General features: G+C 43.1%; 1 protein-coding gene across 2 annotated transcripts in view; it reads left to right on the forward strand.

Annotated features, from left to right (window-relative positions):
* LOC115431835 (kalirin-like) overlaps window positions 1–22,135 on the forward strand; it is a 39,329-nt gene that overhangs the window by 9,395 nt on the left and 7,799 nt on the right. For both annotated transcript variants that reach the window (XM_030152496.1, XM_030152505.1), the window contains exons 7-41: window positions 94–216; window positions 356–547; window positions 755–886; window positions 1,030–1,164; window positions 1,248–1,340; window positions 2,522–2,644; window positions 2,728–2,844; window positions 3,891–3,965; window positions 4,092–4,214; window positions 4,359–4,411; window positions 6,052–6,199; window positions 7,480–7,676; window positions 7,751–7,848; window positions 9,729–9,892; window positions 10,825–10,944; window positions 11,063–11,142; window positions 11,228–11,366; window positions 11,448–11,582; window positions 11,675–11,828; window positions 12,650–12,765; window positions 12,920–13,042; window positions 13,119–13,301; window positions 13,609–13,733; window positions 14,431–14,497; window positions 14,588–14,697; window positions 14,910–14,979; window positions 15,063–15,152; window positions 15,256–15,348; window positions 15,444–15,555; window positions 15,641–15,831; window positions 16,002–16,103; window positions 16,204–16,358; window positions 16,436–16,538; window positions 18,630–18,791; window positions 19,061–19,265. In XM_030152496.1, coding sequence (XP_030008356.1) covers window positions 94–216; window positions 356–547; window positions 755–886; window positions 1,030–1,164; window positions 1,248–1,340; window positions 2,522–2,644; window positions 2,728–2,844; window positions 3,891–3,965; window positions 4,092–4,214; window positions 4,359–4,411; window positions 6,052–6,199; window positions 7,480–7,676; window positions 7,751–7,848; window positions 9,729–9,892; window positions 10,825–10,944; window positions 11,063–11,142; window positions 11,228–11,366; window positions 11,448–11,582; window positions 11,675–11,828; window positions 12,650–12,765; window positions 12,920–13,042; window positions 13,119–13,301; window positions 13,609–13,733; window positions 14,431–14,497; window positions 14,588–14,697; window positions 14,910–14,979; window positions 15,063–15,152; window positions 15,256–15,348; window positions 15,444–15,555; window positions 15,641–15,831; window positions 16,002–16,103; window positions 16,204–16,358; window positions 16,436–16,538; window positions 18,630–18,791; window positions 19,061–19,265 — 4,408 coding nt within the window. The remainder of the gene's footprint in view (window positions 1–93; window positions 217–355; window positions 548–754; window positions 887–1,029; window positions 1,165–1,247; window positions 1,341–2,521; window positions 2,645–2,727; window positions 2,845–3,890; window positions 3,966–4,091; window positions 4,215–4,358; window positions 4,412–6,051; window positions 6,200–7,479; window positions 7,677–7,750; window positions 7,849–9,728; window positions 9,893–10,824; window positions 10,945–11,062; window positions 11,143–11,227; window positions 11,367–11,447; window positions 11,583–11,674; window positions 11,829–12,649; window positions 12,766–12,919; window positions 13,043–13,118; window positions 13,302–13,608; window positions 13,734–14,430; window positions 14,498–14,587; window positions 14,698–14,909; window positions 14,980–15,062; window positions 15,153–15,255; window positions 15,349–15,443; window positions 15,556–15,640; window positions 15,832–16,001; window positions 16,104–16,203; window positions 16,359–16,435; window positions 16,539–18,629; window positions 18,792–19,060; window positions 19,266–22,135) is intronic.

Here is a 22,135-nt window from a genome sequence, read left to right on the forward strand (position 1 = left end):
AGACGTGACAGGACGGCGTGGAGCTGGAGCACTAAGGCTCAGGTGTTTTATTGTCGGTGTCATCGTAATATTCTGCTTCTGTTTTTGTGTTAGATGTCGGAGTGGATCGCTCACAGTAAAGAGTTATTCCTTCAGAGTCTGGCAGAGGTCGGACTGAACCACCAGCACGCCGTCGACCTCCAGACACAACACCAGCACTTCACCGCCAACTGCATGGTACCACCTCCGTTTACTGTTATTATAAAGGCAGAGAAAAAACACATACAAATACAGCGGAAACACAAGTCATTTATTACAAACCAACCCAGCACTGACCTTTGACCCTCTGTGTGTGTGTGTGTTTGTATATGTGTAGAACGGCAGCGTGAATGTGGACAGCGTCGTTACCGTGGCAGCGAGACTCGCGGAGGCTGGTCACTACGGCGCTGAGCGGATTGCGAACGTGTCGTCGCGGTTACAGGAAGACTGGAAGTCCCTGACGACAGCGCTGGAGGAGCGCAGCAACACGCTCGCTATGGCAACGGGGTTCCATCAGGGGGCAGAACAGGTTAGTGGTGCACCTGGAGTACGTCAAGATGTCTGTATGAGGAGGACAACATACATGATACATACATGTTGACTCACCTGTCAACCAGGTGTCCCGTCTGTCCTGCTCACACGCCAAACTGACAATGAGTTCTATTCATGTGGTGTAATGGACAAGCATGAGCATAATGTCTTTGTCCATCTGTCCACTTGTCCACTTGTCCATCAGTTCCTGCTCAGAGTGGAGGGCTGGGTCCAGGTTTGCTCTGAGGGCTTGTTGCCATCGGCAACAGCAGAGCTGGAAGCAGCTAATAAGAAGCATCAGGAGCTGAATGAGGAGATCTCTGCGAACTACACTCAGGTACGAGTTGAACTACGTTTACAGACAAAGAGGTGTCATAAGACGATGGTGATCACATAAAGTGATTATGACACTGGTGTTAAAACCAGATAAAAGTAATGAAGCCCTGGTACAAATATAAGATACGGCTGTTGTGTCTGCAGATTAGTGAAAGTGGTAAAGCCTTATTGGACGTGCTCCAGCGTGTCCCGGCAACCGATTCTGAAGACTCAGCCACCAAACCAGACTTCACCGCTGCCACGCATGGCATCATGGGAGTCCTACACCAGGTCATGCAGGTACGTGAGGCTGACCTTTGCCGGGCTGGCGTCTGTCAGGTCAGAGGTCACAGATGAACTCAATGGGCTCTGTTCTGTTCCAGGGTCATCATGAGGTGGAGGGGGCGTGGCAGCACCGTAAGCTCCGCCTCCACCAGCGTCTGCAGCTCTGTGTGTTCCAGCAGGATGTGAGACAGGTAATCCTCATTTAAATCTTTTGACTGTTGGGTTTGTCTTCTCCATCGTACCCATGAGCACAGAAGATCCGCAAAAAAAAAAAAAAGACCAAATAAAAGCCCTGAATTCCATTTCACCTCCAAACTCCATCTTTGAATCGAGGTCAATATTTTCTGCCTGTTTTTTGTCATTCTGTCTTAGGTATCAATCCTGTTTCTTACCAGAGTTTCCAATCCAGCTGGGATAGAACTGTTTTGGTTCTTCTCATAGGCTTTGGGGTGCCTCAGGGCTCTGTTCTTGGGACTAACCCTGTTTCCTGTATTTATTGGTCTGGGTGGCTGTGGCTCAGTTGGTAGAGTGTATGAGCATGTGCGTGAATGTGAGGCTTTGATAAAGCGCTTCAGGCACCATGAAACTGGAAAAGCACTATAAAGTACTGACCATTTACCATTTATTGTGTCCTGGGTTCCATTTTTAGAAAACACAACATCCAATGTTATTGTTTTGCAGATGATGTGCAAATCTACTTACCCCTTAGAGTCAGTGTTTCTCAAATTGGGGGGTAGGTCCCCTGGGGGGCGGGGCACTTTTTTTCCTTCTGGTTGAAGTAACTATTTTTGCACAGTTTGTACAGTTTACACTTTACTGTTCTAAGAATATGTTCAACGTAAAACAGGCTCATTGGAGCCACTGATACTGTTAAAATATTCATATTTGTTAAATGTTTGTTCTAAAAAAAATGACTCTAGTGTTATAGTTCTAACAACATAATTACACATTTCATATTTTCATTTGGTAAACTACTGTTGAGTTTAAGAAGAAATTAAACTTTGTTTTAATTAACATAAGAAATTATTCACAGAAAAGCAAAAAGAATAATTAGAATGTGTTTCTTTCAGTTGAAGTATTTGAAACACTGGAACAGTTGTGTTGCCTTCATGTAAATATTAAAGCGTGTGTCCAGGTCCTGTTGGAGCGTCTACAGGACGGCCAACCTTAGATGAAACCAAACACCCTGAGGTTAAATCAGCTGAAATCATTGTGTTTGACAGCCACAGGGTTTTAGTTCAGTTCAACAGGACCGTGGACCCAGTGGCCTCTGTCACTCCTTCAGGACTCTGATCTTCCAGAATAATTGATGTGTTTGTTAGATTGTGGATCCATGGTTATAGATGTGAGACCCTCTCACCTGTTTGTCCAGGTGTTGGACTGGGTGGAGCAACATGGTGAGGTTTTCCTCAACAAACACAGCGGTGTCGGGAAATCACTGCATCGAGCACGAGCTCTGCAGAAACGGCATGACGACTTCCAGCAGGTCGCACAGGTAACACACCTGGACACACCTGGACAGAAGGAGGGATATTTGATCAGATGATGTGTTGAAATAACTTTACCTTTGTGGTTCAGAACACGTACACCAACGCCGAGAAGCTTCTAGAAGCAGCAGATCAACTGGCTCAGTCTGGAGAATGTGAGGAGGAGGAGATCTACCAGGCCGCCAGAGACCTGGAACTACGTATGCAGGTAAGACCTGTTCACCTGTATGTGAACACCTGTTTACCTGTATGTGGACACCTGTTTACGAACACCTGTTCACCTGTACGTGAACACCTGTTCACCTGTATGTGAACACCTGTTCACCTGTATACGAACACCTGTTCACCTGTATGTGAACACCGGTTTATGAACACCTGTTCACCTGTATGTGGACACCTGTTCACCTGTATGTGGACACCTGTTCACCTGTATACGAACACCTGTTCACCTGTATGTGAACACCTGTTCACCTGTATACAAACACCTGTTCACCTGTATGTGAACACCTGTTCACCTGTATGTGGACACCTGTTCACCTGTATACGAACACCTGTTCACCTGTATGTGAACACCTGTTCACCTGTATACAAACACCTGTTCACCTGTATGTGAACACCTGTTCACCTGTATGTGAACACCTGTTCACCTGTATGTGAACACCTGTTCACCTGTATACGAACACCTGTTCACCTGTATACGAACACCTGTTCACCTGTACGTGGACACCTGTTCACCTGTATACGAACACCTGTTCACCTGTATGTGGACACCTGTTCACCTGTACGTGGACACCTGTTCACCTGTATACGAACACCTGTTCACCTGTATGTGGACACCTGTTCACCTGTATACGAACACCTGTTCACCTGTACGTGGACACCTGTTCACCTGTATACGAACACCTGTTCACCTGTATGTGGACACCTGTTCACCTGTATACGAATACCTGTTCACCTGTATGTGAACACCTGTTCACCTGTATACGAACACCTGTTCACCTGTACGTGGACACCTGTTCACCTGTATACGAACACCTGTTCACCTGTATACGAACACCTGTTCACCTGTATACGAACACCTGTTCACCTGTACGTGGACACCTGTTCACCTGTATGTGGACACCTGTTCACCTGTATACGAACACCTGTTCACCTGTATACGAACACCTGTTCACCTGTATGTGGACACCTGTTCACCTGTATGTGGACACCTGTTGTAGTTCCTCTGACCAGCAGATGTTCTTGTTTGTTCAGGCTTTTATCCAACGTGTGGAACAGAGGAAGTTGCTGTTGGACGTCGCTGTGTCCTTCTACACTCACACCAAAGAGGTAACCAATACTGTCACCATCACACTCCTCTATCTGATCTTCATCCACATTCTTCCTCCTCTTTGTTGGTGTTTTCATCCTCTGTCTGCTTTCTTTGATGTTCCTCTTCCTCCTCCTCCTCCTCAGCTGTCGGTGTGGATGGACGGCCTCCAGAAGCAGCTCTCGTCTGACCTGTGCGTTTGTCCGGACACCGTCGAGGCTCTGCAGGCTCTGATCAGCCAACAGCAGCAGCAGCAGGCCAACACACAGGTACCCGCTGACCTTTGACCTCTCACTTCCACTACTCTAACCCAGTCATAACAGCCTAACCAGCCCACCCCGCCCCTCCTGTGCGACCTTTGACCCCTCACTCCTAACCCCCCCACTAACCCTGGCTCTAACCCTGACCCACAGGAGGCTGCGATGAGTGTCATCCGGGAAGGAGAAGACCTCATCCTTCAGCTCAGGTACAGTTTGGTGTGAACCCCAGGGCTCCGTCTTCACACCATGAACATTCATCACCACAAACAACCCACGTCGCGTTGTTTATTTTGCATTTTAACATCTGTTACATCGTTTTCCTCTTGTTGATTCATGTTTGTTGGTGTTTTCTTCCATATGATGAAACAGGAAAACATGTCAAGAGTAAAGTCATAAGGTTGTAAATATCAGGAAAAAATCCTATTACTATATGTAATAGATTTCATTTTAGGTATTGAAAAAGTCATCAAAATAAGAGGTGGGAAAGTCCAATCAGGGATGGGAGTTGCAAATGAGCTAAATGCTATATACTCTTTATGTAGGACATCAGATGTTCTTTATGTTTAATATATAAATAAATGAGTGTAATGACAGAACATTTTGGAAAAACTTGTAATATTAAGTATAAATATTAATTATTTCTCATAGAAAACATTTTTTTCCTAACTTAGTTGGGATTTTTTCTGGCAAAACCCCAACTTTTTTTTTGTCTGTATCAATTTTTTGTCTTAATCTTAAAACCTTGCACTATATATTTTAGTTAAATACTTTATTAATCAAAAGAAAATTCCATTATTTAGCTGCTTAATTACACTCTTTCACCACACTTTCTCACAATGTGAGGTTAAATAAATAGCAATAGAATATGATGTATTAAATATAAATCTAAAAGCTGAGATCTACATTATGCAGACAGTGCATTTATTTGCTCATCTCTCTTAATGTAGCATTGAAAAGTCTTATGGCTCTATTTATATCATTTATATTTTCACTTGTTATTCATGGGATTCGAAATAGAAAAAATATGACAGAATTCTGTGAAAACGTTCAGCCTGGTTCATCAATCTTAAGTTTTCCTCTTTTAATTGTGTATTTGTTCTTTTTATTGTGTCTTATGGTTTTATTGATTTTACTGTGATGATTTTTACATCCTGTCTTGTAGCAAAAATTATTATTCGTCATTGTTGCATTGCAGAGAAACTCTGTGAGCCTGATTACATGACCATAAATATCAAATGACTGTTTTTAATCAGATTATTGTAATAATCAGAGGTGATGCGTTTACATACACCTCAGAAATACGATAATCGATAAACCCTGGTTTAGACGTTTCAGTCCATTATTAGATTTCTAACAGAGTTCGTTCATACATAGTGACAGGAGAATCAGACCTCCTGTTGTTGTCTTCAATGTCACGTCTGTTTTCTATTATTTAATGGTTTTTCCACATGTTCAGATGTAAAAGAACTAAATAAATCAGATTAACCTGAACACATTCATGAAGACATCAGAGTATTGGGGACAAATCCAGGTGTGTTAATCTGATTTCTCATAATCAGGTTACTGCTGTTATCTGATAAACAGATCAGATTATGCTGTTTACATGATCAATAATAATCTGCTGCTGATCAGAGCACTCATGTGGATGTAAACAGACTCATCGTTGGTCATATAAACGTTGATAAACCAGCTTCTGTGGGTTTCGGGTGCGTATTACCATTAGAAGGCATCTGTGGGCTGTGGTTTGATGGTGCTTCGGTCCATGTGGGTGCGTTTGTTTTCTGGGCGGTGCATCCCCGTGTGGGTGTGGTGGTTTGACGGTTCTTCTTGGGTGCGTTTGTTTCAGGCCTCAGGGCAGCTCCGTGGCCCACGTGGAGTCGGTTCTGCAGCAGCTGGAGGAGTCTCACGTTCAGCTGGAGGAACTGTTTCACCAGAGGAAGATTCGACTGGACGTTTACCTGCAGCTCCGCATCCTGCAGCAGTGCACGCTGGAGGTACGATCACACCCCACCGAAGCCTCACTGGGACATTTACCGGCCTCTAGTGGTGAAACAGCGAACAGCAACTGACTGAAATCAAATGAATGAAAACATAACTGTGATTTTTGCCCCCCCGCCCCCCGAAGGGGAGGCAAGGAGGATGTTTTTTTATTTAGATTGTTTGGTTGTTAACACTCTAGCAGCAAAACTATTAGTTGAATTCATACCAAATTACATGTGGTTACATTTTGGGAAAAGTAGGTCAAAGTTAAAAATTTTTATGAATTTTAAATGTTTTTTTTCTTCTCCTTTTTACTTATAATGGGTGAAATTTAAAATGTGTGTCACAGTAAAACTTTTAGTTGAATTCATACCAAATTGGGTTTATAGATTGCCAGTGACCCAGAATAGATGCAGTGACATTTTGTGAAAAGTAGATCAAAGTTAAAATTTTTATGAATCTTAAAGTATTTTTTTCTTCTCCCATTCACTTAAAATGGGCAAAATTTCACATCTATAAAAACATCAATATTGTTTCAATTTACTTCAGACTTGGCACATATATAGAGGCAACTGATATGATGACATCAGCACATGCATAGACATGATGACAGCTGGATCCGTGATAAAATAAGCTACAATACATGGGAGGGGCGGGGTTTGTTGTGCCTGGAACCACTTGTTTGTTTGTTTGTTAACACTCAAGCAGCAAAACTATAAGTTGAATTCATACCAAATAAGGTTTATAGATTGCCAGTGACCCAGAATAGATGTGGTTATATTTTGGGAAAAGTAGGTTAAAGTTCTAATTTTTTATGAATATTTTAATTCTTTTTTTCTTCTCTCATTTACTTAAAATGGGTGAAATTTCACATCTATAAAAACATCAATTTTGTTTCCATTTACTTCAAACTTGGCACATATATAGAGGCAACTGATATGATGACATCAGCAAATGCATAGACATGATGACATCAGCTGGATTTGATGTCACAATAATATATAATATGTGCAAGGGGCGGGGTTTGTTGTGCCTGGAATCACTTATTTTCAGTATTTTCATGCTTTGTTCTAGACAAAAAAACGACAGTGACAGTGAGTGACAACAGTCAGCGGTCCTACGAAACTAATAAAAGCACATCATAGCATCATGTAAAATCTGAGTTCTAATGTTTTAGAAAAAGCTAAAAAAAAAAAAAAACAAGAAAAGTCCAACATTTTTTCATCAACAGACAAAAAGTCTAATTAATGAGATAAAACTGTTGACTTAATGTCTGGTGGTTTGTGTTTCCTAGGTAACCGGGGAGATGGACGCCTGGAAGCAGGACCTCCAGAAACAGTCCCAGGACTTTTCAGCGGAGAAACTGGCCTCTCCGCGGCTGACAGACGCCAACCAGGACAAGCTGAGCCAGGACAAACTGGCCCTGGGCCAGTCCCGGCTGGTGGAGGCCAGTCCTGAGGCGCTAACGCTAGCACAACAGCGCATCCACAGGTAACGAACGAACCGCGATCGCGTCGAATAGTACAGTGAGGTCAAAGGGTTTAAGACATCTGATTGGTCCACAGGCACATGGAGCGGCGGCTGGCTATGAACAACATGATCTACGAAGTGATCCAGCAGGGTCACGACCTTCAGCAGTACATCACCGAGGTCCAGGCGTCAGGTGAGACTCCACGGCACAGGTTCAGGTCAAAGGTCAAGCAAGGCAACACATTTAAAACACAACACAGACTGATGAATGGATCCAGACTTTATGACCCCAGCAGCACACTGCAGATTGTCACTTCTCTTGCCAACCAATCAAAATCATGGGGGGTGGGGCTTAGCATAGCAACAACAATGATGGAGCAGAAAATCACTGACAAGCTGATCATTTATGATTACACGTACGTATAATGTACTGTATAATGTACCATAAAATGCACTGTATATTGACCAGTTTTTCAGGATCAGGATCAACTTTTTTGTCCCATACGGGAAATTTGTTTTGGACAACAGTGTTACACACAGCTGCATTCACATTCAGACACATATAGTAAACAAAACACATCCAGTCACAAGGTTTTGGAGTGAGGATAACCACAGTTAGGTAATATGTACATCTAATGTATGTATGACACCTTCCTCTACAAGAAGATAAAAAAAATAGAACAAATACAATTAATTAAAGCAACAAATTAATTTAAAAAGATGAGAGTAATTCCACTCCTTAAAAACATTCCTTATTTTCAATAATGTACTGTATATTTACCGTATATTTACCATATATTTACAGTATAATGCAGCGTATATTTGCCGTATATTTACCATGTAATGCACTGTATATTTATCATATATTTACCACATAATGTTCCATGTATTTACTGTATATTAACCGTATTTACTGTATAATGCACCATATATTTACCATATATTTACGATATAATGTACCTTACATTTACTGTATATTAACTGTATATTTACCATATGTTTACCATATAATGTACCATGTATTTACTGTATATTTACCATATAATGTTCCATGTATTTACCGTATATTTACCGTATATTGAATCGTATATTTATCGCATAATGTACACTGTATTTACAGTATATTAACTGCATATTTACTGTATAATGTACCATGTACTTACCGTATATTAACTATATAATGCACCATATATTTACCATATATTTACCACGTAATGCACTGTATATTTATTGTATATTGTACCATGTGATGCACACATTCAGTCTGTCCATAGTGGTGGTTGTGGGGAAAAAGGGGGGCAGCGAGCATGAAGGGGGGGAGGGGGAAAGGGGATGTTGCTATGGAAACTGCTCTCTGAAGCACTCAGCTGGTCACCATGGAAACCAACATATTGAATTTGCCATAGAGACACACACACACACACACACACACAGAGTCCTGGTTTATGGCTGTACCTCTGAGGACGTTCACATCCAGATGTCCCCACTTTGATGCTTCAGACCCATCAGTGTGTACCCCCAGGGCTGCAGAGGCTGTGACACACCAGTTCTGTATCTTGAAACACAAATATGCCAAATTAGACTGACTGAACGTCCATTCAGCCAATCACAGCCAGAGAAGAGGAGGTTATTCAAACCCAGGTTGAATTAAAACTGTTCCATGTATAAGAATATGACTCGTGGGTTTGTTCAGTCAGTCGGATCCTGCTCTGTGTTAACCTCAGCAGGTCCTGTTCATATTCAACCCATCTATTACTGTTATTACTGTTATGCAAACATTGTGCAATAACGTCCCACTGTTGTTCATTTACATTTCTTAGACATTTCAGAACTGTTATTACAGATATTTCCTATTATTTCCTCAAGAGTATCTGATGTGTTTCTGTTCATTTCTATTATGTCATAAACTAACAGAAAAACACCATCAACACTTCATCAAATTTAAATACACACATTATTTGGATTTATGTTGATTTCATTTTGTTGTCTTTTACATCATATCCTTCTAGTTTGTTATTATTTTTAGTCTGTTAGTGTGTCCATGGTCACTGAGTTTGTGTTTGTGTGGTTCAGGGATTGAGTTTTCTGAAACTGAGGGCGGGCTCACGGCTCAAGTGGAGGAGCTACAGCACCTCCTGCAGGACAAACAGAAGGAGCTGCAGCAGATCGCAGATCATACGCATACTCACCTGGAGCAGAACCTGCAGCTACGACACCTGCAGAGTCAGGTCAAACAGGTAAAAACACCTGCAGTCAGATTAAACAGGTAAAAACACCTGCAGAGTCAGATTAAACAGGTAAAAACACCTGCAGAGTCAGGTAAAACAGGTAAAAACACCTGCAGAGTCAGATTAAACAGGTAAAAACACCTGCAGAGTCAGATTAAACAGGTAAAAACACCTGCAGAGTCAGGTAAAACAGGTAAAAACACCTGCAGAGTCAGATTAAACAGGTAAAAACACCTGCAGAGTCAGGTAAAACAGGTAAAAACACCTGCAGAGTCAGGTAAAACAGGTAAAAACACCTGCAGAGTCAGATTAAACAGGTAAAAACACCTGCAGAGTCAGGTAAAACAGGTAAAAACACCTGCAGAGTCAGATTAAACAGGTAAAAACACCTGCAGAGTCAGATTAAACAGGTAAAAACACCTGCAGAGTCAGGTAAAACAGGTAAAAACACCTGCAGAGTCAGATTAAACAGGTAAAAACACCTGCAGAGTCAGGTAAAACAGGTAAAAACACCTGCAGAGTCAGATTAAACAGGTAAAAACACCTGCAGAGTCAGGTAAAACAGGTAAAAACACCTGCAGAGTCAGATTAAACAGGTAAAAACACCTGCAGAGTCAGGTAAAACAGGTAAAAACACCTGCAGAGTCAGATTAAACAGGTAAAAACACCTGCAGAGTCAGATTAAACAGGTAAAAACACCTGCAGTCAGATTAAACAGGTAAAAACACCTGCAGAGTCAGATTAAACAGGTAAAAACACCTGCAGAGTCAGATTAAACAGGTAAAAACACCTGCAGAGTCATTTTCATTTGTATTTTTCTTGTCGTTTTCATCTTGTTTGACCTTTTACATAGTTTTCGTCTGGTTTTGCCCTCATGTCGCTTTGTTCATGTCATGTACGTCGTACGTCCTCATGGACCGCCGTCTCTCTTCCTGTCTCAGGTTCTCGGTTGGATCTCCGAGGGGGAGGTGATGCTGTCGTCCTGTATGTTGAACTCCAGCTGTTTATCTGAGGCAGAGCAGCTGCAGAGGGAGCACGAACGCCTCCAACAGGCCATTGAGGTTACTGCACACACACACATACATATTATATAGATAATATACAGTGTGAAGGTTGCCACGGCTACAGATACCCAAACCCTTGGGTCTCAGAGTAAACCCCCGTGTGTTGGTGTTCCAGGCTCTTCTTCATGCCGACTCTCTGCAGAGGACTCACCAGGTGGCGCTGGCTCTGCAGCAGAGAGCTGAGCTGCTCGTCAGGTCAGTAAACGTCTCATTCCCAATAATCGGAACATGACTTGGACCTCCTTGTCCTGAAACTGTGACCTCTGACCTCGTCGCTCAGGTCAGGACACTATGACCCGGATGCTGTGAGGTCTTGTGCCCAGACGGTGGCGCTGCACTGGCAGACTCTGATGCTGAGGATCGAAGACCGGCTCAAACTGGTCAATGCTTCGGCCGCCTTCTACAGGACGTCCCAGCAGGTACCGCCTCAAGCCCAACCTTCAAACATGTAGGAATAGTGTGTGTGAACCCTGACGCTGAGGACGTACCTGTGTGTTCAGGTGTGTGGGGTTCTGGAGAGTCTGGAGCAGGAGTACCGCAGGGAGGAGGACTGGTGTGGGGGAGGAGACCGGCAGCCGGAGCAGCTGCTGCCTCTCATCAACAAGCACATGGAGCAGAAGGAGGCCTTTCTGAAGGTCTGAATTTAGAAATCGGATCAACGGGTAAAAGTAGTTCACGCAGCCTGGACTGTATTAACAAACGGTACGTCTTGTTTCCATGACAACAGGCCTGCACTCTGGCCCGACGCAATGCTGAGGTCTTCCTAAAGTACATCCACCGCAACAGCGTCACCATGGCGAACATCTCCGGCCACAGCGTCACCGTCTCTGGGGTCACCGAGGTCACGGGGCACTCGAGGGTACCGGAGCAGCAGGTCAAAGGTGAAAGAAGTTTAATTCAAGGAGAGAAGTGAACTGGAGCCAGGACAGAACCCTGAGGAACTCCACTTATTTAGTTTGATGTGCTTTCCTTTCATTTTTGTAGGTTTTTCATTTGTAACTTACCTTTCATGTTTTTTTTTTCAGTTCATTGTACTTTTAGTCGTACACTGTCTACGTCAGTGGTTCCCAACGTTTTTTGGCTTGTGACCCCATTGTGACATCACAAATTTCTGGTGACCCCAAAACGGCTACTTTTTTTTTTTTGCTAAAATTAATTTGTTTTTGATCATGTAATACTTTGCTTTACTATGTTGTAAATATGCATGAATTTTAGAGGACATTTAGTCTATATAATGCATATTATTGTGGACAGAGGCAGTAAATCCAGGTGTAGATTACTGCACAAAGTGAGAATTTTATTTTCCTTGGTCAGGATATGTACAGTCAGTCCAGCTGTGATTTACAAGGAGGACAATTAGTAGTGAACAAACAAGAACTCACACTTTGAATTATGAAAGAGCTGCAGCATCTGAAACTGACCACAATGAACGTTTGACAGATAAACAGAACCACAGTGCTGCAGTTTCAGCTTCAGAGTTTGTCTTGTCTTTTATGTTTTGTGATTGTCTCTCTCAACTCACCATATATTTTTTTATTGGTAAGTTTTTCTTATTTTTTTTTTATCAATTACTAGAATTTTCAGGTGACCCCATTTGAATTCCAGGCGACCCCACGTGGGGTCCCGACCCAGAGGTTGAAAAACACTGGTCTATGTAGTCCATAGATAGTTTTGCTGACTCAGGTGTTTCATTTTCCTGTAGGTATCCTCAGCGAGTTACTCCAAAGGGAAAACAGAGTCCTTCATTTTTGGACCCTGAAGAAACGTCGACTGGACCAGTGTCAGCAGTACCTGATGTTTCAGAGCCACGCCCATCAGGTGACCACACCCCCACTTAAATGTTGCGCTGATAGAAAACAGACGTAAATGACCTTTTGGAGATCGCGGAGGAGGGGTACTCCTACCGGAAAGAGAGGTTGAAATGATGTGAGCAGATAAAAATGATGTACAAGATTATTTTTTTTTATTGCAGGCTTTGGATTGGCTGCAGCAGTCAGGTGACCACTACCTGGCCACACACACGTCACCAGGGGCAACACTATCCGAGACACAGGAGCTTCTTACTCAGCACAGAGAGTTCTGTGTTTCAGCCAAGGTGAGAAACACACAAATAAAACCAACCAACTGTCAATCAGAAAACTACTGACCTGACTCCGCCTCCGTTTCCTCAGCACACACAGGAAAAAGTCCACCTGCTCATCCAATTGGCTGAGAGTATGCTGGCTAAAGGCCACGCCCACCGCACAGAGCTCCGCCGCTGCGTTTCCACAGTTGATAAACGTTACCGCGACTTCACCGTCAGGATGGGCCAGTACCGCCACCTGCTGGAGACGGCGCTGGGAGGATGTTCACAGGTAAGAAACAACCAGAACGGAACTTGACCTGAGGACAAAGAAACACCTGGACACAGATTTAGAGTTCATAGATCAGTTATGAATGATCCTTTAAACCACGAACACTGGACTCACCAGGGGCAACTAAATACTTCCAGTCCGTTGTGTCATCAGTTGGATTCTGGTCTGGTTCATGAGTCCATCATTCCAGTCCAGATGGTCCACATGAAGGTCCCAGCTCAGACATGATCTAAGTCTTGTCTCCTTCTTAAAAGTTTCACAGTTTACTTCATGGGCAGTAAAACGTGGTCGTTTCTGATTCCATCAGGACAACAAGGACCTGGAGCTGGAGCTGATCCCCAACAGTCTGTCCGACTCCGACCCTGAGGTCAACCTATCAGACCCAAGCCACCAGGTCAGCGACGAGAAGAGACGCTCCGCCCGCAAGAAAGAGTGAGTAGCAGTCAGTACTTCTGTGGTAGTACTGTGGTATTACTGTGGTATTACTGTGGTACTTCTGTGGTTATTCTGTGGTAGTACTGTGGTAGTACTGTGGTACTTCTGTGGTAATTCTGTGATAGTACTGTGGTACTTCTGTGATAATTCTGTGGTACCTCTGTGGTACTTCTGTGGTAATTCTGAGGTACGTCTGTGGTATTACTGTGGTACTTCTGAGGTACTTCTGTAGTATTACTGTGGTACTTCTGTGGTAGTACTGTGGTACTTCTGTGGTATTATTGTGCTACTTTGGTGGTATTTCTGTGGTATTACTGTGGCAGTACTGTGGTACTTCTGTGGTGTTACTGTGCTACTTCTGTGGTACTTCTGTGGTATTACTGTGGTACTGCTGTGGTACTTCCGTAGTATTACTGTGGTACTTCTGAGGTGGTTCTGTAGTATTGCTGTGGTACTTCTGTGGTATTACTGTGGTATTACTGTGGTACTTCTGTGGTATTACTGTGATATTATTGTGGTAATTCTGTAGTATTACTGTGGTACTATGGTAGTACTGTGGTACTTCTGTGGTATTACTGTGGTACTTCTGTGGTATTTCTGTGGTACTACTGTGGTATTACTGTGGTAGTACAGTGATACTTCTGTGGTACTACTGAAGTCTCAGTTGGTAACAACTGTATGTTTGTGTCTTCAGGTACATCATGGCTGAGCTGCTTCAGACTGAGAGAGTCTATGTCAGAGACCTGCAAGAGTGTATCGAGGTACCCAACACTGCAGTCCTGGTGCATGTAGTACTACTGTACATTCAAATGTGTAGTACCTTTTGATAGTTACACTTTGTCCTGGTGCAGACGTACCTGTGGGAGATGACGAGCGGCTCCGAGGACGTCCCTCCTGGACTCGCCAACAAGGACGACATTGTGTTCGGAAACATCCAGGACATCTATGAGTTCCACAACAGGTACTATGAAAGTACTACGCAAATGCAGTGAAATGTACCACAGACAGAGGTACTATAAAGCCACTGAAAGTACTGTTATTAAATACAAAGCAGTTCTCTTGACTCTGCATGTACTGTTTTGTAGTACTACTGCTGATGATAAAAACTACTGCTGTAGTACTGGTAGTACTTTGAATGTAGTAAGGCTGTACTCATCTCGTTCTCGTTTGTAGTATTTTCCTGAAGGAGCTGGAAAACTACGAACAGCTTCCTGAAGATGTCGGACACTGCTTTGTGACCTGGGTGAGTCTGAATTCAATGAACGTCCAAAGTACAGACGAAAACAGTTGAAACCCTGAAATGAACGTGTCCCGTGTTGGTTCCAGGCCGATAAGTTCCACATGTACGTGACCTACTGCAGGAACAAACCGGACTCCAGTCTTCTGATCCAGCAGCACGGCGTCGGATTCTTTGAGGTCGGTCCATGTAGACTCAGTTTAAAGTAGTTCTAATGTGAGTCAATGTGGCCTGAACCCAATAATAGCTTCTGACTGTGATGTGTTTGCATTAACTCTGCAGGAGGTCCAGAGGAGACATGGTCTTGCAAACTCCATTTCTTCAGCTCTGATTAAACCGGTTCAGAGGATCACCAAATACCAACTGCTGCTCAAGGTTGTGTTATTTATCGTCTTATTTCATATTCTTTACAAATGCAGATTCCATTCGTCAGTAAATATTTGATGGAGTTTGGTGTTTTGTCTCTGCAGGAGCTGTTGGCATGCTGCGAGGAGGGAAAAGGCGAGATAAAGGAAGGTCTGGACGTGATGCTGAGTGTCCCCAAGAGAGCTAATGATGCTATGCACGTTAGCATGTTGGAAGGTACGCATGTGGCACGTGGACTTGGGGTTTGACTTTGAACGTGTTGTAGAATTTTTAAACATTAAGCTGGTCTTGGTGCTTTCAGGTCTGGAGGAGGGTTTGGAGGTCCAGGGTGAGCTCCTCCTGCAGGACTCCTTCCTGGTCTGGGAGCCGAAGTCTCTGATCCGAAAAGGGCGGGATCGACACCTCTTCCTGTTTGAGCTGTCACTCATCTTCAGCAAAGAGATTAAAGACTCATCAGGTCGAACCAAATACCTGTACAAGAGTCGACTCAGGGTAAGGACGCACCTGTCCCCTGGGAAGTCCAATGAGGACAAGAGTCTTAAATGGGACGAAAAAGTCCAGACAATGAGATGAAAAGCCCAAAGTTGAAAAGTCTGCTTCTTGTCCATGTCTTTTTGTCTCGTGTCCATCCTGTTCTCACATCGTCCTGTCTTCTGTCCCAGACATCGGAGCTGGGGGTAACGGAGCACATCGAGGGAGATCCCTGTAAGTTCGCTCTGTGGGTTGGACGAACGCCGACATCTGACAATAAGACTGTCCTGAAGGTAGGTCCACAGCTGTGGTCATGTGTTCACATACTGCCGTCCCCTTAGGGTCAGGGTTAGGGTCTCCACTGGTTCACCTGGACATTAATCCCACCCCCAGGCGGCGTCCCTGGAGCTGAAACAGGAGTGGGTCCGCAGCATCCGTCAGGTGATCCAGGAGAGGCGGGGCCACCTGCGGGGGGCGCTGAGGGAGCCCATCCCCCTCCCCAAAACCCCCAACCCCACACTAGGACGCCAACGCAGCATCAGCCGCAGGTCAGTGCCGCTGCCTTCGCGTTGTATCACAGCTGATGACGTTTACAACAAACTCGCTGTGTTTGCGTCTATTTTAGGGAGACGAGTGAGGATGCAGACAGTCTGGGAGACGCCAGCAGTCAACCGGACACCGTGTCCATCGCATCCAGAACTTCACAGAACACGGCCGACAGCGACAAGGTAACAACCAGACAACGCATACGGTGACAAAACTGATAAAAATTGACAAAAACAGTTGTTTGAAGATGAAAATGAGCTTAACCTTAGAACCATGATGTCAGATGTTGGTTCCTGAGGCCAGTAGTTTGTGTTTTGATTGTAAACATGTTGGCTTTTTGGAGACAGAAGTGACCATATTTGGACAAAATGGGCAGAGATGCGGTGGCACAAAGGATCACGGATAAGCTAATGCTAAGCACAAGGTTCAGGGTTCAATGCTCAGTTGGACCAAAGCCTGTGATGAGTTTAAAATGGGTTTATTTGGGTTAATGGACCCTGACCACAGTTCTGATGGAGAAGGCTAATGCTAATGCTAATGCTAGGTACTGTGTGTATTATGGGTAAAATTAATTTCCTTCAGGAACAATAAAGCGAGTTAAACTTTAAAAACTGTGAACCTCTTCCAAGGTCAAAGTCTGGAAGGTTCAACTGAGACCAACACTGGAAAAAAAGCCCCTCTCAAAACAAGTAAAAAAAATGTGTACAAGATATTTTTGCTTGATTAAGCAAAAAATCTGCCAATGGAACAAGTGAAAACGATCTTGGTCAGATTTCTTGAAATCAGATTTTCCAGATCTATTTTCTATAAATCAGTTCTTATATCTCACTCAAAAGTTCCTCTTTAGGTGATTGTGTCTGATTTTAAGTGTGATGAGATATTTGGACTAGAAATGAGAAAAATACACTTGGTCAGATTTAGATTTTTTCCAGTGAATGATCTGATTAATGGAGGAAAAACTCCCAGATCAAACCAGAGACCAGAACCAGAACTAGTCCCGGATTTACACAGTGGTTCAGTATGAGACAACAGGCCCTTTACACCAACCTTCACAGGAACTTTTATTACAAGGTATTTCGACTTGACGTCCTGCTGAATTTATTTTGAGTGCGTTTAGTAAATACACTCAGAAGTGTTTGGATGTTGTGCACTAAAATCCACTAAAATACATTAAAATACACTATAATACACAAAAATACACTAATTTTGTTGTCGTTTACGTCTCGTACCTTCTCTTATTTTGCTCCATTTTCCAAAAGATCAAAACACAAACCAAGTGAATCTTGCAGAAATAGGTCATATATGGGGGGTGAAGTGGAAATATAGGTCTTCAACACATAGCCCCGCCCCAATGAATTCCAGGAATCTGAAAAGTCCAAGTTTGGGTTTGAGGGAAAGTTTTTTACCGTGTGATTTAGGTGGAAACTGGAAACATGCCAAAGTTTTTCAGAATCCAGAGTAAAGTTAAAGTTCCCGTGTTGGGAAGGGGTTTATGGGAGTTGGTGTTTGTGGAGAAGCCTCTAGTGGGCGTCAGTGGAACTACACCTTCAGCTGATGCAGGTCCATGTGCTCACACTCACACGTTGGACGAGGAGGGTGTGTCGACTCAGAGCAGCATGAGCTCATCACTGCAGCTGCTGGGTGTGTGTGTGTGTGTGTGTGTTTGTGTGTGTGTGTGTGTGTGTGTGCGGTGTTGTGCGTCTCTGGGAGTTTCCTCTCCTCGTCGTCCCTTTCCTTCCACTAACTGTCCTCAGACGTGTGCTTCTCCTCTGCTTGTCTGATCAGGTACGTTGGGTTCGTTCACCTGCTGCTGCTGGGGTCGGTCAGAGTTAGTGACGTGACCTCTGACCTGTGTGTGTTCTTCTGCCGTGTTTTGACTCTTGTTGTGAGCTCAGGAACTTTCATGTGGATGTGTTTTCCAGTTTGTCGTCTTCTTCCAGATGTGTCTGATTTGGAAACACCCTTTTTTCCCCACAGACAGACTTTTTCTTTTTATGCTTAAACTCACTTTTAGTTTTGTTACTTTTGGTTCAGGTTCATGTTTACGTTTCCTTGTTGCTACACTTTTAACACAGTTGAGACACTAGTAACCATAGAAACCAACAGGTCACATGATGTTTTGCGTTCCTCTGCAGCCAATCAGACATTTAGTTGATGGAGACAGTCGCTGATTTCATTTCTTTGATCTTCTTGTCAGATTTTTCATGTCATTTTAACGTCACACTGGGTTTCTGATGAATAACCTGCGTCTCCACCCGTCCACTTGTCCACAGCTGTCTGGAGGCTGCGAGTTAGTGGTGGTGTTGTTGGATTTCTCCTCCGGAGCAACTGGGGAGCTGAGCGTCCGTTGTGGTCAGACCGTGGAGCTGGTGGAGCGTTCGGCCGAGCGGCCCGGGTGGTGTCTGGTGAGAACCACGGACCAGACACCGCAACAGGTGAGCAAATCAAACGCAGCTACAGAGGAGCAGGAACAACCAAACGCACCTTCAGGTCAGAAAATCAAACACACCACCCATAGAAAAACAACAAATCAAGCACAACTATGAAGAAACAAAAAAAAAAAACAAACGTTCCTACAGGTGAATGAATCAGACGCTCAGGTAGATTGAAAATGCTCCAACCTGACTCCGCCCCCATTTCAGTTTGAACACCTATCCATGCAGCGTCTCAGACTAAGCCCCGCCCATGCCTGTGTTTCCTGCAGGAGGGGCTGCTGCCCATGAGCGCTCTCTGCCTGTCCCACTCCCACAGCGCCGCCGACATGGAGGGTCTGATCCCGCCCTCCACCTCCTCGTCCGGGGCCTCGTCCACCTGCACCGCCACCTCCAGCACCTGTAACTCCACCCCCGCCACGGCCACGCCCTCCAGCATCACCAACAACTCCCAATCCACAGGGGGCGGAGCCAGAGGTGAGACCCACAGCAGCACACATTGACACACCTGGTGGTTTCACGCCGCCGCAGCGGTCTCGAGGTGAACTCATCTTCCTGCCGCCGCCGCAGGACTTCCTGTGTTTCCTCGATGTTGCGTCCTGTTTAACCAGAGCGACCTTAAACATCCTGTGTTAGACGGCGTCCGACTTCCTGTCCACCTCGGCCGCCACCGCCGCGTTTGTCTAAATGTTTAAACCCTGATGTTTGACATCCAAACACCACAGATAAAAATACGCATTCGGTCACCTGGAAACACCTGCTGTCACCTGATTGGACGACACAGACACACAACGCACACACTGACACAAAACGCACACACTGACACGCAACACACACACAGACATGAAACGCACACACAGACACACAACGCACACACAGACACGAAACGCACACACAGACACACAACGCACACACAGACACACAACGCACACACAGACACGAAACACACACACAGACACGAAACGCACACGCAGACACACAACGCACACACAGACACGCTACACACACACAGACACGAAACGCACACACAGACACGAAACACACACGCAGACACACAACGCACACACTGACACGCAACGCACACACAGACACGCTACGCACACACAGACACGAAACGCACACACAGATACGAAACACACACGCAGACACACAACGCACATACTGACACGCAACGCACACACAGACACGCTACGCACACACAGACAGACAACGCACACACAGACACACAACGCACACACTGACAGGCAACGCACACAGACACGCAATGCTCACACAGATACGCAACGCACACACGCACACACAGACATGCAATGCACACACACATTCAGACACACAACGCACACACAGACACGCAACACACACTGCCACACAATGCATACACAGACATGCAACACACACACACAGCCGTGCAACACACACAGATGCACACGCAGACACACAAGATACACACAGCCATGCAACGCACACACAGTCACACAACGCACACACAGACACACAACGCACACACAGACACAACCCCAGTCTGGGTCCAGAGGTGAAACAGGTTAACCACTTCTACATAAAATCAACTTCTTAAATATTTTTATCATTTATTTATTTGTTCTTTTTGTGTTTTATTTCATTCTTTTTAATCCAGATTATTTCTTTTATTTTTCCCAGTTGCACTACATGTGTTTGTTACTGTGTCATATTTTGATTTATTTGCACTTTCCTCTTTTTCTGATATAAAGACCCATAAATTATGTTATTCTGTGCATTTTATTATTTTTTATTTATTTTTCCTTCTTTTTTCTTTTAATATTAAATCCATGTTTTTGTTGTAGATTTTGTTTCATCATATTTCATCTACTTCCTGTTCCTCTACATTGTTTACACCCGTTCTGTTTTTCACACTTCATTTCATTCATTAACCTGGTAGCCACGCCCCTCCCTTAGCTGGCCCCTCCCTTCCCCTGCTTGCCCCGCCCCCTGACCTCCTGCTCCGGTCTCAGTCGGTTCAGGTCTTGGACTCCTTCAGACCTCTTTCTTCTTCTTTGCTGTATTTTCTGTCGTTTTGTGAATGGACTGACTCTGGGAAGCATGCGGAGCAGCAGAGGTGCATGCTGGGATTGTTCCGCCGTCTGGGAGGGATTGTGGGAGAGGACGATCGAGGTGGGTTTAATGAGAGAGAGGAGCAGGAGTTGGTTTAATGAACGACTGAAGGTCAAACTGAGTTCAGCAGAAACAATCGACTCCTTTAGTTTCACTGTTTTGTCCACAACTAATCAAACGCCTTTATTACAAATGTTTCTTAAGTTTTCTTTTCATATTTTTGTTTGTTTTTGTGTTTTGTTACACTTTTTAAACATTAGTGTGTGTTTTATTTTACATTCTAGCATAATTTGTTTTTTTTTCTAGTTTGTTACATTTGTTTTACTTTTTAATAATAGTGACATTTGTTACATTTTAACATCATTTGAGTTTTCAGTTTTAAAGTTTTTTGTTACGTTTATTTTCTACGTTTTTTTAAGTTTTTAAACAGTTCATAAAATATTTTTTTGTTATATTTTGACATAAGTTATTTTCTAGTTTTTAAAGATTTTTTGCAACATTTCTTTCTTTTTAAAGGTTTTTTTTTTTTTTAAAGTTTGTTACATTTTAACTGTTTGTTTCTTTTGTTTAAGTTTTATTTATTTTGTTACATTTTAAGTTAGTTTTTTTTCCACATTTTTAAAGTTTTTTTCTACGTCTCTTTTTAAGTTTTGTTTTTTTAATTTGTTACATTTAAACATTTGTTCGTGTTTCCTCTTTTTAAAGTTTCTTTACTTTTGTTTCTTAAACTTTTTTGTTGGTTTTTAATTTTTTTTTTGTTTTTCTTACATTTTAACATTTGTTTTTTCTGTTTTCCAAGTTTGTTAGATTTGTTTTATTTTTTAATGACAGTTACGTTTGTTACATTTTAACATCATATTCACGTTTTCAGTTTTAATGTTTCTTTGTGACATTTGTTTATTTTCTACATTTTTTTTATTTTAAAACTTTTTTTTTTAAAGTTTTGTTATATTTTGACATCATTTGTTTTCCCATTTTTAAAGATTTTTTGCATCATCTGTTTCTTTTTAGGTTTTTTAAGGGTTTTTTTTGTAAAGTTTTTTGTATTTTAACTGAATTTGTTTGTGTTTTCAGTTTTTAAAATTTCTTTTCTTACATTTCTTTAAGGTTTTGTTACATTTTCATATCATTTGTTTTTCTATTTTTTAAGATTTTGTCACATTTGTTTCTTTTTGTTTTTAAGTTTTATTTCTTAATATTTTGTTGCATTTTAAGATAATTAGCTTTTTCCCCATTTTTAAAGTTTTTTGCTAGAT

This window comes from Sphaeramia orbicularis, chromosome 2 (genome assembly GCF_902148855.1).
Source record: "Sphaeramia orbicularis chromosome 2, fSphaOr1.1, whole genome shotgun sequence".
NCBI classification, from domain to species: domain Eukaryota; kingdom Metazoa; phylum Chordata; class Actinopteri; order Kurtiformes; family Apogonidae; genus Sphaeramia; species Sphaeramia orbicularis.